General features: G+C 42.0%; 1 protein-coding gene across 1 annotated transcript; it reads left to right on the plus strand.

The window, feature by feature from the left end:
* Nucleotides 1-2,506: 2,506 nt before the first annotated feature.
* Nucleotides 2,507-14,310, plus strand: LOC118817459 (norrin cystine knot growth factor NDP). Its single transcript, XM_036584208.1, has 3 exons — nucleotides 2,507-2,783; nucleotides 7,650-8,003; nucleotides 14,071-14,310. The coding sequence occupies exons 2-3, from the start codon at nucleotides 7,812-7,814 to the stop codon at nucleotides 14,293-14,295; spliced, it is 417 nt and encodes a 138-aa protein (XP_036440101.1). The 5' UTR covers nucleotides 2,507-2,783; nucleotides 7,650-7,811; the 3' UTR covers nucleotides 14,296-14,310.
* The last annotated feature ends 1,068 nt before the right edge of the window (nucleotides 14,311-15,378 follow it).

Genomic DNA, 15,378 nt, shown 5'->3' on the forward strand with positions numbered 1-15,378 from the left:
ACCACAGTGGGAGTTATTTTGTGGAGATTAGTTTTATGAATACTTTGCCCATTTAATGGCTCAATCTTATGAAGTATAATAAGACACAATGTTTGGAAAATGGGGAGCAGTTGTGTGATTGTATGGTCTGAATAGAGAGTGTTGCTAGTGTCTCTATGCTGCTGATTGTAAATCGTCCTGTTAGAAAGTGAGAGGATGGGAGGTGAGAGTTCAAAGAAACCCTGGCAGGTAATTGTGCTTCATACACTTTTGACCTCTTAAGCCCTACTTAGTTAGGCTAGCTCACCCTTAATTTCCCCTGAGGTTTCAAGTTTTTAAACCAGTTTCTGAACAATCACTGATTATTTCAACTTGGGCTACACAGCATTTTTGTTTAGCTGAACATTATCCTTGCATATCCCTTACAAGTCTATATTTAAACATTTTTGGGGTCCGAGATGGAATAGTTGGTCTTTTATAGTTTAGTTTTCTTCCCTCACATAGCTGAAAGAAAACTGCTGAAAGAATGCCTGAAAAAAAAAGCCAGCCTCTGAAGTGGGAAGAATCTGATTATCAGATATTTTTGTCTTACAGAGTCTCAGTTCACTTTTGGATTCAGTCCACACCTCAATTCAAAGATTACGCACTCCCCTCTGGTGCCAATATTTGTGGTAATTTAATATGACTCCCTTTTCCCCTCACTACTGACATCTTAAATTGGAAAACATGTAGACAAAATCATAGTTGAAAACAAATCCAAAAATCCTACCAAATGCTGCCTGTGTCTGAGATGTAAAACAACAATTATGCCTTCTTTGTAAAATCTTAATTATAAGGCTGTCTTTTTTGTCCCTCGTGTCATTCCAGTAAGGCATTCCAGAGAGAATTATTGGTTATACAAAAATGTGAAATCTCTCCTCTTCTTTAGTATTCATATGTTGGTCCATGTCTTTTCTTGTTACACTTTATTTTTAAATTTTTTTTTTAAAGAACTACAGTACTGTGAAAATGCCAGAGACTAGGTTACTAGGTTCAAAACTGACAATTTAATACAAGCTATTCATTTTTTAGGAGGATTTGTGAGGATTTAAAATAAGATAATAAGAAATAAGATCATCCACTTTCATAAGAAAGGGGAAAGTAAAAAAACCCAGAGGTTTCTAAAACTGGAGTTCAAAAAATTATTAACATACAGAGAAAATGGGACTCACAGCAACCATGCAAGACCTGGTAGACCACCAAAACTTTATCTTTGAGAGAGAGGAGAAAATCAAGCTCCACTTTTGCTTCAGATCTGAAAAAATCCACAGGTGATTCTGTCCATCCTTCCACTGTGAGAAGACAACTCAACACTATGAATCTGAAAGCATGTGTAGCTGTCAAGAAGCTGTTACTGAGAAAGTAAAATTAAACAAAGAAGCTGCTGGTGTTCTCAGAACAATGACCACCCCAGACCTCAACATCACTGAATGTGTTTGAGAATACTTGGATTGTGAGAAGCAGAAAATGCCAGCCAATGTCTAAGACTAAACTTTGGAGGTGTGGAAAAAAATATTCCTGCAGATTTAATTGAAAAACTGAAAGCAAGTCTCCTGAAAAAGATAGAAGTTGTAACAAAGGCAAAGCTTGAACACACCAAATACAAAAATACTATTACATTTAGGTTTTAAGGCTGCCCTGTTAAATATGTATTTTCCTTTTTTGCCTAATGCTGAAAACTGAATAACTTGGCTAATTCGACTGGGTGGTCTCTGACATTTGCACAGTACTGGATACACTACAAGTTCCCCATTATGAGATTCTAAAATAATAATAGATGCAACAGAGACTATAATAACTCTCCATCATAACCTCATGGAGGCAACAGCAGCATAATTAGACTGGCACACTTTTTTAACCTTAAAAGAGCCTGACCCATTCAGATGGTTCCTGGAGTTGTCATATTTCTATATATAACCATTCTCTTTACTAAAGAACCTCCAAGAACCTCTCAGACTTTAAAAAGCAAGCAGACATGGCCCTTCATTGTTATGCCTGATGCAGTGGACCTTCAGTATCCTTTAAACCCTGCTGTTAATTAAATGCACTTGATGCTTGCTCCACTTGTTTTGTGTTAGAAGGAGAAGAGGGAAGCTGAAATTTTCCCTCCACCCTGACATGGTCTGAATTAAATTGAGAAGCACCTCCTGAACCCCACGGTGACCCTTCTGCGGGCTCGGGGACTGCAGCCACTGCGGTTATACGGCTGAGGGACCAGTTGTTTTTAAGTAAACTAATTCTGCTAACAGTTTTATAACCCAAAGCTCGTAAAAAAGGGCCGGGCTTTTGCTCTGCTCTCTGATTCTACAACCATTCCATGGCTGGAATCCCCATTTGCTTTGCGAGAGCGTGTCGGTGTGTCAGCTGGAGGGTGTGTGTGCGTGTGTGTGTGTGTGTGTGTGTGTGTGTTTGGGAGGTGATATATGACTGCTGTGTCACGTTCCACATCTGACAACCATCCTGAGACGTGCATCATCTGTCCTTTCCCTTTTTCCTTCTGATTCCTCTATAAAAAAAAATGAGGGGTGTGAATGTCAGAAGCGGAGGAGGGGAGGGGGAGCAGAGTGAGAGAGAGACAGAGAGAGGGAGAGAGAGGGAGTCAGAGCTCACACAATCAGTGAGCGTGAGAGGGAGAGTGAGGGAACGAGGGAGGAAAGAAAGGAGAGAGAGCGAGGGAGAGTGAGAGAAGGGGGTTTAAAAGCAATTCAGTCTGGCGAGGTGCAGCTGAAGCTGGATATTGAGAGCTGGAAGGAGCTGGAAAGAAGGTAAGACCACTGCTTGGATCTAAAGGTGACCCAGGGCTTCTGCATGAGCTGCCAGGTTAATCGCTGCAAACTACTGGTCTTTAGGCTTCATGTTTCAGCCTATATCCAGCAATTGGTACTGACAAATACTGAAGATCTTCAGAATGGATCTGTTGTGTAACATATTGTTCTAATTACCTGAGGAAGTTGTACATACTGTTGTTGCAATGCTGCCTCCAAAGCATGATGATCAGTGTCATACTATAAATAATAGTGCTTTCAATGTGCTTGATTCAAATGTGCACACTGGGCCTACCGCAATGAAACATCACTGTCTTTTGTTTCACTTACTTCTGTGAATAACTGTGTTATCGTACTGTAACATGTGATACTTTGAATCAAGGACATTCCAAGCACTTCTTTTCTCAGTGCATTTAGTCAAAAGCCCTGTGGTTTTGATAAAGCAGTGTTGCTCAATCTGCATAAACACCTTTGACGTGAGTGCAGGCAGACAGTAATTTTGCACACAGCAAGTCATTAGTGAACTGAGCGAGTCAGGCATTGAGCCCGAGGCAGGTTCATGGTATGTGCGTCCAATGAGAGGCGCAGTGTGTTCTGTGGTGGGTCGCCTGCCGAGACGAGTCGTCGTAGACAGCGCATTCACTGACTGAGCATTCATGGCTTAATTCCACACTAGACCTGCTGCTTCAGTCATCGGATCCTGCCATGCCACCAAATGAGCCCTTGGATTGTTTATTATAGAGTTGGAGGATGAGGTGTAGGAGAAGCATCACATGCCTTGCCTCACTCATTTTAAGACAAAACCTACCACCAGTGTGTGTGTGGTCATGGTAGGTTGCTCATAATCAGTACTTTTTCTATGCTACTTCTTGAAAAAAAGATGAAGGAATGTCCTGGGCTGCTTCCAGAAAGTAAAGAGAGTAGTCAAATTAGACGGGGAAGGTTAAGAGGATGTCTCAGTAAGTGTCCTAATTGCCAAACACGTGCCTTGGGACTGTGCAGCATACCCAGGGCCTTTTATGCTTTACTGTCTTCTTAGAACGTGCTCTGTTCTATGAAGCCTAAATTGTAATGCTAACATTAGCTTAACGTGGGCTCACAGGGTCTGCTGCCATTGGTCGTAGGCCGCGCTCAAATCCGCACTGTTTGTCTTATCTTTATCGCGGGGGATATATTTAGTGTGGGGCTTAGCCGTGGTGTAAGGGAGGCGCGGGTTGGTGGCATCAAAGCATGGTGGCAGTCCCCCTGCTCAGGACTGGCATGCTGCTTGGGTGCAGATGGGTTCCAGGGGGAGAACGAGGAGGGGAGGCTATTTGGCCCCCACAGGAATCTGCCCTTTGGTTTATTAAAAGCTGGTGAAACAATGGAGCGCAAATGAGCACCAAACAATGACGTAATGTGTGAGCATAAGAGGACAGGGGTTTGACATAGAAGACGGGGCTGCTTGTAGCAACTAGAATGGCAACGGTTAACCACATGCACGGCCCACACAGCAACTGTGAACCCAGTTGAAGGCTTACTTTACTTTCAAAAGGGTTGATATTTCAGCCGCAGTGATCAAACAAAGCATTCCAGCTCTGAACAGTGTCAGCAGTTTTATGTACAGAAGTTTCCAGTTTGCAATCAACAAGTGTTTCACAAACAAAGGATGCACAATGATCTCAGATTCACATCATTATCAGCTTTAAAAAGACTATCAACATTGGACAGATGTTTGACTATTTGATGACATATTCATTGTCATGTATTGTCATTTATTACAGCAGGGCAGGCTGTAGAAAGCAAATGTCAACATGAAAGTAAAGCCATATCCAGGACATTTTGGGCAATTTAGAAATGCATTTTTTGGTCTAAAAAAGGACGTCCTGGAAAAAGAGGACATATGGTCACCTCTATATGGTAACTTCTATATGTATAGATATTGGCAGATACGTCCATGAAAAATATTCAATGTCGGTCCATAATTCCCATATCAGTGCATCCCTACTGCAAACAATTACAATCTAGAAGAAAGGAATTTAGGATGATTGGACCCACCTAGGTAGGCTTGGAGGCAACTTTGAGACTTAAGTCCTGGATTACCTGGAAAATCTGCTTCAAACAGAAATAAATGATTTCTAACCGGCAATGCCGTGGCAATCACGGCTAATAATGTGGATTCCACAGTTTGTCTGCACCTTAAACAACCCCTCTCATAGCTTGAGGCATGTTTCAGTCTGAAAATCCCTTTCAAAATGACAGTCTGTGCTTCAGCTTATGCAAGAAGGAGAGCAGCGATGAGAGCCAGAGACAGGACAACATGCTCTGATAGCAATAGACTACCTGAGGTCCCTTGAGTTCCTCTAAAGTATGTGTGTGTGTGTGGGGGGAGGGGCGTGGGGGGGTTTGGAGAGAAACCACGGTATCACATGTGATGATGTCCAGACTTGGCTAAGGTCAGTAAACACGTTTTTTTTATTCCCCAAATAAAGTGGAATGTGGTTTTTAATTGTGAGATTGAGGCTGAAGAGTTATGCTGCATGGCTCCAAACCTGTGGCTGAGTGTGAATGTCAGGAATTTCACAGTTCTAATGGCGCAGATGCTGAGGCCCCTCACCAAGCCTGTACCACCTTGATCAAAAAGAGCCATGCTGTGTTTTTACAGGGCCGTGCCTGGGGACAGTTCAGGCCGGGGGTCCACTCCCTGGCATCATGCCTGGCCAGGTCTCCCTGAGTTTTTGGGGCAAAGTCTCTGAGTGAATGGTCTTTGCCTGGGAACACCAAACAACACTTCTGGAGTGTCTCATGCACTTCTGGCTCCTGCCTTGTTTTTGAATGTTTATTGCTTTTTCAGTACAATAGTTAGCACATGTTTTGAAACGAGGCACTTGACCAGGTACACGTAAAAAAAAAAGCCCAGTGCAAATAATGGATCCTATTGTGTTTTTTTAACCAGAGATTTACTTGAAAACATAAATTCAATTAATCAGTTTTTACAGTCAAACCTACTGCCAACAAGGCCATTAGCATGATAAAGTGTGAAAAATATTTGGGTTGTGCTTTCTTTTTAGTTCCACCAGCACTTCTGTACTCCTGCAATATCCGTGATGAAATGATTTTATTTATCCACAGACCTTTTGGCTCTGGCTGCGGATTTAATTTAAGGACTAATTAAAGGAAACATTTGAGCACATTATGACTAAAGCAGCAAAATGGAAACCAACCAACAAAACGCTAGGCCAAAAACCTCTCTCTGATAGGAAGTCACAAAAAATATATGTATGTTCGCAAAAGTCAGAGTGGGAAATAACTGTGCTGGGAGAGAGAAAGGGTGGAGGTGGACATAGGCAGTATGTGTTGTTGTGTCAGATGGAGGGGATCGGAACTTCCAGCTGCTTTTTGTGGACACACTGGGCTCTATAAATCTGTGGATCTCAGCAGGTGTTGAGGCTGCAGCGGTGCCCTACCTAACTGCCTCCCTGTCCCAGGGTGGCTCCCTGCAGGGGGGGAGTGGCTGCATGGGCGGGTGTCGACACCCCAACAACTCTCCAACACTGGAAACCCCACAGACTGGCTGCTGTGCATGGCTGTATGATGAGGTCATTCACTTGCTTTTGCAAACTCTGTTGGACTCTGTAGTCACCTTGTAAACAGGGATGTCTCCCACTGCATTGTTCGGCCTGGTTATTATGAGCATGGATCAGGCGACGAACAAAGCAGCCCTTTTTCTTGCACTTCTGAATCTCAACAGTCATGTCTGGGCGCAACGGCGATGATGATGATCACCATTATAATTCCCGGTATGTCTCATATGTTGATATTAAACAAATGATGTAGAGGAGAGTGAGGTGCATCCCTGGTTGAGAACAGATGGCGGTGTCTGGTTGTGTAAATGCTGCAAACTCCCTGGAGCCATTAAACATTTCAGAAAGTATTTATTTGAACAGGCAAATCGATACTTTAATTTCTTGCACAAAGGAATGTTCAAGTTAAATGATTCGCTCCAGAAAGAAAAACACAAGAGTACGTTGTTAAATTAACTTGACGTGTTTGCGATTTCAAGGCAAATTAGGGTACCGGTGAAAGATTTCGTGCCGAAAAACGAAGGAGGAAAAATGGTACAGACGGTTTTTTGACATAATTGGTGTAGTTTTTTTTATATGAATGATAATTTCCTCTTTATGAAAGGGCCTGATCCCAGCTCTAGGTTTCCGTTCCCTTTAGAGTCTGGAGAGAGAAAGTACTTTGCTAGCCTTTTTTCCCAGCACTGCACAAAGCTTATTAGCAGTTGTGGCTTGGGGAATTGAACTGCCACACACAAAATGATCTTCACAAATGAATACCATTGTCAAGAGGACAATAAAGTCCACAGACCCTGAAAAACGCAAAGCATGTACATATATATATATATATATGCTTATGCTCGGGGCTGGCAGTTGACTTGTTGTCATGTGAGAACTTGTTCAGAGACCTATTTCTTCTCATGAAAAATTCATTCCTGGGGAAATGATTTGCTCCAGGCTGTTTATTAATGGATTAAGTTTCTCCTTTGTGTAATAAAACATAGATTTTTTTGGTCTGCATTAGGATTGTTAGAATAACAGCAGAACGGCTGCCAGCATGCCTCACGCAACACAGCCCTGGAGCAGTCGCCTTAAGCAAACGGCAGCAGACGCTTTGTCTCAGGCCATCTATCGTCAGCAATTTCTCAGAGGCACCTTGCTTCACCTGCCCAAGGGCTCCAGCAATACCTTAAACAGCCCCAGGGCTCTGAACCACTAACCTGATAGACAAGACATTACCTGATATTCTTTCCTCGGCTGGAAGAGCGTTTCTGTAACTTGCACCATGGTAGACTAACTCCTTCTTCTTTTTCTTTACCTGCAGAAAGGACCACACAGGCAGAAGGTACAGGAGATGGCAAAGCCACCACACATTCCGCTTGACCAGCGTGGTACCAGAACCTGGGCACTTTCCTCTATAGTAGGATAGGCATTATTTGTCTCTGTTTTTCTGCTGGGGCTTTTGCATTCGCACCAAGGGGCCAGTATGAAGAGCACGGGCCCACTAAGCCAGCCCGGGATTGTTCTGCTACTGGTCACGTGTCCACTGCTGAACATTCTGCAAGGAGTTACCTGTAAGGCTGAGAGTGGACACCTTGGAGACACGGATCCAGACAGGTGTATGAGACACCATTTCGTCGAGACCATCACGCATCCCATCTACAAATGCAATTCCAAGGTACGAGCTTCTAGTTGAACCTGTTTCTGTTTTGAGTGAATGTAGATACATTCAGGAGATACCCACAGTGACCATGTGGGAAAGGGGTGATAAAGAATAGGAGACCATTTTAGTAAGTGCCGCTTGGGAATCTGTTCTGGCATTCATGCCAGGATAGAGGTGACCCTTTCTCTCTTTCACACTGGTGCATTTTGCCTATTAGCATCCAACCAAGAGGCACATGCTGATCAAGAGCAGGTTAACCTAAAGCTCCTTTGTTGCTTATTGAGTTCCAGTAATGGTCCCACTGGTTAGACCCTGCTGTAATGCAATCCGCTCTCTACACCCACACTGTTCCTGCTAACAAGACGTTTAAGGAAACACAGCGAGTCTCCAGGCACCGGGAAAGGTTTTATATTCAAATATCAACCCCGAGGATCTCATCCTAATTAGAATCCGCAGTCGAGGAATCGAGTCCATTTCGTTTATTAAATCAGATACTATGGTCAACATGCCCTCGTGCTCTTTTCTCGTGAACTCTACCGTGGTTACTTTGACACCTTGGCAGGGAACGCTGCATTCAGGCAGCCTGTGAGGCCCAGAGCCTAGCCAGAAATAAGCCCCCACAGGGTGCATAAAATGTCTGCACGATGGCACGGGTCCAGAGCACTGCATAGAGCTGTGGCTGAATCATTTCTTTTGTCATCCAAACAACAGCGTGCAGCAGCCTACCTCTGCCAGACTTACCGAGCCAGACGAGTAGACTCTGGTTCACCTGTGGTCTCAGGGACTGCGGGGACAGTCCAAGCTCTAGCTTTAGCATGACAGCTGTGCTTCTGCTCGTCCCAGGCTCGAACTCTTATAAGCCCAGCTGAGACGTGTCAGCAGATAGAGGAGCTTCACAAAGGCAGACTTTTTTCCAGCGTTCTATAAACTGATGGGGGGTTGGCAGAAACCTATGATATCACTAAATAGTTCCATTCCGTTCCTCGAGGATTACGCATGCTGCGCTGCTGCCATATCTGTTTCAATTACGAGACAAACAGAGCTATGCTGATATGACACGCAGTGCACTGAGGACAGGTAGACGTCCGTGCTGGGTTATAAATGACTCCCGCGCTCAGGCATTCAAACAGGGCAGCTGGTCCCGTGAGACCATTTGAGAGCTGTGCTGAAACTAATTGTGACAGTTACAGCTCTAAACGGCTTTCGCTTATCCCTCATTCAGCTGGGGCATGAACTTGCAGGCCTTTTTGCCTTCTGTGAACTGTAGGTGAAGGGAAGGTTTATGGCCAGAACAGGTCATATCGAGTACCAGACCCCCCATCCCAGAGCGTTTTACAATCCCTCAAAAGGTTTATTATTTGACACCCGAGGTCACAGGCCCCATGTCCTGCACTCTTAAAAATTAAGGTGCAGAAAGTGTTCATTGGAGCAATGCCACAGAAGAGCCACTTGTGACTCCCTAAAGAACCTTTCAATGGATGGTTCTCTAGAGAACTGTTGTAAATGAGATGTGCAAGTGTGAAGAACCTTTTTAAGTTTGAAGAATCATCACATAATGTACGTTTTTCACTAGAACCGTACGTGTAAGCGAGTTTAGGAACCTTTATTTTTATGAGCTTGAGGGATCAAGCTTGACTTAGTCACAGCTTTAAAGCAGCCTATTACGCACTGCATCAGCTATGGGCATGACTGTGGCTTCCATTGCAAATTTCAGCAGTGCTGCATAGGATCCACCTGCGCAATCACTCTTGCTATAAATACAGAGAACGGAAAGTGGGTGCTGGAGAACCTACATCTGCTGCCCAGCTGTTGTCACCTGGCCCTGTTCTCTTCCATCTCCATCTTCCGCTGGCCACACGCCTCAAAAGCACCTCCCACGGCCCCCATATCTGTCAGCTGCATTCAGTAGTGCACTAACAAAGTACATCTATTCAACTGCTGCATGTAAATGTTCCTTGGAACACACATACTTTTTTATGAGTATTTATTTTGGGACTTTTCATTTCTCTCTATATTTTGAGAAGGAAAAAGCACTTTCTTGCTCCACATGTTTTCTAATCTATGACTCTTTTAGAAAGGGCCAGATTTTTGTTAACATCAAACGGAACAATCACATTAATTTCACTGCACATTCTTTTCAAATTAATAATAAACTATGTGGAACAATTTGGACTGGGATGCTAAATGCTTTAAGGATTAGTTTGCAGACTTTTTTCACAGTGTAATCAAATTGTTTATGAAATGAAACACATCAAAGTTATACTCTGGTTAAAACATGAAAATACCTAAAAGTTGCAACAGCAGTGAACAGTTTGAACAGTTAATTATTCCCTTATCAGAGCCATCTTACTGCATGCATTAGTAACTACAAAGAAACTGTATGTAAGTGAAAGTATGCATACTGCGTTAAACTCTTACTCATTTGAACATGGAAGAATGGAGCCAAAAAATACTTGAGTGAAAGTTAGAAAGTACAGGCATTTAAACATACATATAAATTATACATTTCAACATACATATTAAGTATGAATTAAAGTTTAAAAATAAAAAAGTAAATGGTTAAATACACAAAATTAAGAATCAAATCTTCAGCAAACTCTGTGTGTAGTGTGGTGAGTAATGGGTGGTACTAGTCTTTGCACAAAGATGAATTAGTCTAGTTCTAAACAGTTTCATCTTACACTGATATGCATTTGAAATAAATTAAACATGTGGGAACTCACATCTCATGAGCTTTGAAATCTGTAACAAGCATTATATATATGTACAGATAAAAATGTAAGGAGTAAAAATTACAGTCCATTACTGTCCAAAAGCCAGAGGCCACCCTTAATTTATTTCATTTCCACTCAAAACACACATTAAGTACAAGTTATTTATTTTGTAGTTTTTTTTTTTTCGAGTATATTCGATAATGATAATCCACTTGCATAAGAAAGAGAAAAATCAAATCAAAGTGAAAAAAAACTGTAGTTCAAAAATTCTTAAAACATGCAGAGAAAATGGGACTCCTAACAACCATGCAAGACCTGGTAGACCACCATAACTGTCACCATTAGATAAACAGTACTTAACGCTTTCATCTATGAGAGAGAGGAGAAAATCAAACTCCACTTTTGCTTCAGATCTGAAAAAATCCACAGGTGTTTCTGTCCATCCTTCCAGTGTGAGAAGACAACTCAACACTATGAGTCTGAAAGGATGTGTAGCTGCCAAACGGCTGTTCCTGAGAAAAAGAAATAAGAATAAAATTTGTAAACTAAACAAAAAAGATGTTAGTGTTCTCAGAACAATGGTCTGAAAACCCCAGAGTCCAGAGCTCAGCATCACTGAATGTGTTTGGATTACTTGGACTGTGAGAAACAGAAAAAATCAAACCAACTTCTATGACTGAACTTTAAAGGTGTTGAAAAATATCCTGGCAAATTTCATTGCAAACTAAGAGCAAGTCTCCTGAAAAGAAGGGAAGCTGTAATAAAGACAAAGTGTGGACACAAAATACTGAAAATGTGACATTATATTTATTGGTGAGGGTTCTGTGTAATTTTCTGTTACATATATGTGTTTTGCTTTTTCCTGATGCTGAAAAATGAATAACTTGTTTTTAATGGCTGTTTTGACTGGGAATGAAATGAATAAAGGGTGGTCTCTATTGCACAACATTGTATGTTATTTTCTCTTGGAAAAGATCTGGCTTTTTCAAAATTTCAAGTAAAATGCCAGTGTGGTTTTATCTGCAAAAAGAAGCAAGGAATGCACATATGAGCATTCATTTAGTACCGAGGTGCTGGCCATTATTTCAGTATATTTTACCTCAGCTTGGATAAAGGGCTTAAGTACTTTTTTCCATCGTTACTTGTAAATGTTCACAGTTGAGGAGAGAAGTGATGTGTAATAACATCATCCCACCTTTCATACTCCTAACAGCTGTTCTCTGTGGAGTGCCCTGGGGCCTATATTATCAAAGCTGATTTAGGATCTGTTCTCGTCATTTGCAGCATAATGAATGTAGTTAAATGTACAGATGGAACCTGATCCTAGATCAGCACTTGTACTCTGAGGCCCTTAATAAATGTTGGCTCAAGCTTGACTTCTCACAACGCTCTGCCGGAGGCTTTTGGCTTCAAACAGGCTATTGTCCCCGATGGTGGGGGTGACACTCGGCGGACACTAGACAGCTGACAGACACCATGACACGGGAGTCCGTTTACGGAGCATGGCAGGAATGTGAGGCTCGAAGCCTGGCGCTAGTCACCTTTTATTCAGAATCACTAGACTGGTGGACTGAGTCATGTTTGCGTCCATCACTCTGCGTGAGTCATTCGGTCGAGCTGACTAGTCCGTTTTAATACATCATCACATCACTCATTAACCTTTAATTATGAGAGAATTCTCGCGAAGGACAGCGGCTTTCAAAGGACTGCTGTGGGTGGTTTGATTGTTATCGACCACAACGCTAATAACGCAGCCCAGGTGGTGCACTGACCCCCATAAATGTACTACGATGAATGTAAACCTTTGCGATTCTACTATTTTTAACACTGACGTCCACAAATCAATGTCACAGAATTATGTTGCTCAAATGGGGGAGAGCGGGTGGGAGAGCTAGTTGGTGGTATAGCTTCAGCACGTGGCCCTGGGAGAGATCAGCCACACTCCCGTCTCGGTGCAGGTGCAAGGTCGTGCAGAGAGTACAGAACCATGCTTTGTTCACGGCTGTGTACCCTCTGTAGTAGCTTATCTCACCCCTGTCCTGAGGGAAGGTTCAAACGAGGCACAGCGCACAGCTCACACTGTCCCATTCCAGGCCGCTATGTAGACTTTAAGTAGACTCAATAAGCCCGCCTTATACTGTTTATGTTGTTTGAAAGGTCTAAACCTGGATTTCTCACACATTTTGAGATATCATAATGTGTGGGTGAGCTTAAACCAACACCCACAGTTCGATGTGGTTTTTGATGTGCTATGTGAACACTGCTGCACTGCTTGCTCCCTAGTCGATGCAGCCAATAAACTGCTAAATCATCTACTTTTTCATCCTCTATGGTTGTGATGTCACAACTGTGAAAACATTTGCTTATGAATAAAATCTTATTAGATTAACAGACACTGTAAAAAATGCAAAAAGTGTGAGACAAAACCTGTTTTTTAACAATAAAAGTATGTTTTCTCAATAATGGTAAAAATCTGTAAAATTACAGGGATTTAATTTCTTACAAATACTGCCTTTTACTGTAATCCAACAGTTTTACTAGTTCAACTACTGAAACATTTAGTAGTTCAACTACTAAACATGCAGTATTTTACCACAGTGACAACCTGTAAAATAAAGGCAAATGTCTGTGAAATATAGGTGATCATTTGTTTCTGTGAATTTACATTCTACTTCTTTGAAATAACAATAGTAGTGTTAAAATACAGCATATATATGCTTTTTTTTGCATAACCTTGCTAACTTTTTTATCTTTCAAAAAAACAGGTATTGACCATTTTGTTTTACAGTTATATCAAAAGTTACATAGGACAATGTTGATATGTCCATTCAGCCTACATCAGTTCAGGTGCATCAGTTCATTGAAGAGTGTTGTTACTGCAGACAAATGTGGGGGAAAATGATTAAACGTTGTTCTGTTCCCGGCTGTCAGGAAGCAAATGGATCATTACGGCTTTCCAAGCATCTGAAAGGAGTAGATGTGTTCTTTATTTGACACTCCTGAAGATTTCAGTTTGAACTTAGCAGTTTGCTCCATATGTTTTAGCCTGGACTGTTTTTTGAATGAGGCAGTGCTTTATAACCTTCATATAAAGTTGAAAAAATGGTCATGTAAACATTTATGTTGACAACAAACAAACATACAGACAAAAATGTACAGGAAAAAAACTAAAATACAGTAAACATGTAGATGTGGCCTCATTAAAATGAACATTTGTAAAGTGTTAACTTGTTTGGGTTTTCTTTGCATGTAAACACAAAACAGGTTGCCCTCTCTCCAGGTATGCGGGTCTGTAAAATTTTATACTGTAGCTTTTATTGCATGCAAGTTTATTATCCTGTAATTCAGCGTTCTCCTCTGCTCCACAGATGGTCCTCCTGGCTCGCTGTGAGGGTCACTGCAGCCACACTTCCCGCTCAGACCCTCTCATCTCCTTCAGCTCCGTCCTCAAGCAGCCGTTTAAAAGCACATGCTTTTGTTGCCGCCCGCACACCTCCAAACTGAAAGCGGTGCGCCTACGCTGCTCTGGCGGGACCCGAATAACTGCTACCTACCGCTACATCCTCGCGTGCAGCTGCGAGGAATGCAACTGAATGGGTTCGCAGAGGAGGAGGACCTGGCCAAGACTTTAAACTGTTCCATTTTTATATGTGTTTTATTGCTGTCCATATTAGAGAAACTATTTCACGATTCATTAACAGAGCTGGAGTGGATGGAGATCACGCCAGCAACATAAAATGTCAGCCACCCAAAGAAAAGAACCTTCACTCATGTGTTGCACCTGGACCTGGTCTCTGCCAGTTGATTAGTTTCTAATGCATTCCATCACTTTGATCACCGAAATGTGGAAAATTCTGGACGCTGGCGAACAACACCGCAATCATGAGAGAACCTCGAAGGTACTGTATCCACTCCAGGCTGGAGACGTTCCAAGGAAAGCGTGAGAGCTCTTGGGAATCGCTCACAGGTCCAGGAGATGCATGGGTAACGTCTCTGTTGCAGCTGTTGGACACTGTAGTGTAGATGCTCAGACTGTAAGAGAATGATGACCGTGTCTCGACTGCCCCATGAAACTTTCAGGCTTCAAAAAAAAGTGTGCAGTCTTTGTTTTTGCCTTCAATATTCTAGTTCTGGTAAGTCATGTTTGTCATTGTGATTATTGTAGATGCCTCCAGGACGATTCCACTGTGAGAGAAATCTGAACTCACCAAAGCAACACTGTCTTCAAAATGTGCTACAATCACACAACTAAGCCAGCATGGAAAAAATTTAAAATTTTAAAACTACGTTTGGATTATGTAGGCCTTATGGCTTTTTTACTTTGTCAATGTGGTAATCTGGCCAAATCTGTGCAGTAAAGACATCATGTTGAGCAGGAGTAAGTCCAGTGGTAGGGGTGGGTGATATGGAGTACCATCACAATACCTCAAGACTTTGCTGTGGCACGATATGTATCACGATATTCCGTTTTTCTGATAAGTTGTAACAGACAAAAAAGAGAACCAGTAATGCCACATTTAAAAAATACTATCAAAAACTATGAATACAATGATTTTTGTTCAACATTTCACATTCTAAACTGCTTTAAATCCAGTTAAACAGCATTAATTATAATGTCTTTGTGACGAAGTTGGTCAGTGTTCTGTAAATGTAAGTTTGCTTTACTGAGTCAGGAG

The sequence above is a fragment of the Colossoma macropomum genome, unplaced genomic scaffold (genome assembly GCF_904425465.1).
Source record: "Colossoma macropomum unplaced genomic scaffold, Colossoma_macropomum, whole genome shotgun sequence".
In the NCBI taxonomy this organism is placed as follows: domain Eukaryota; kingdom Metazoa; phylum Chordata; class Actinopteri; order Characiformes; family Serrasalmidae; genus Colossoma; species Colossoma macropomum.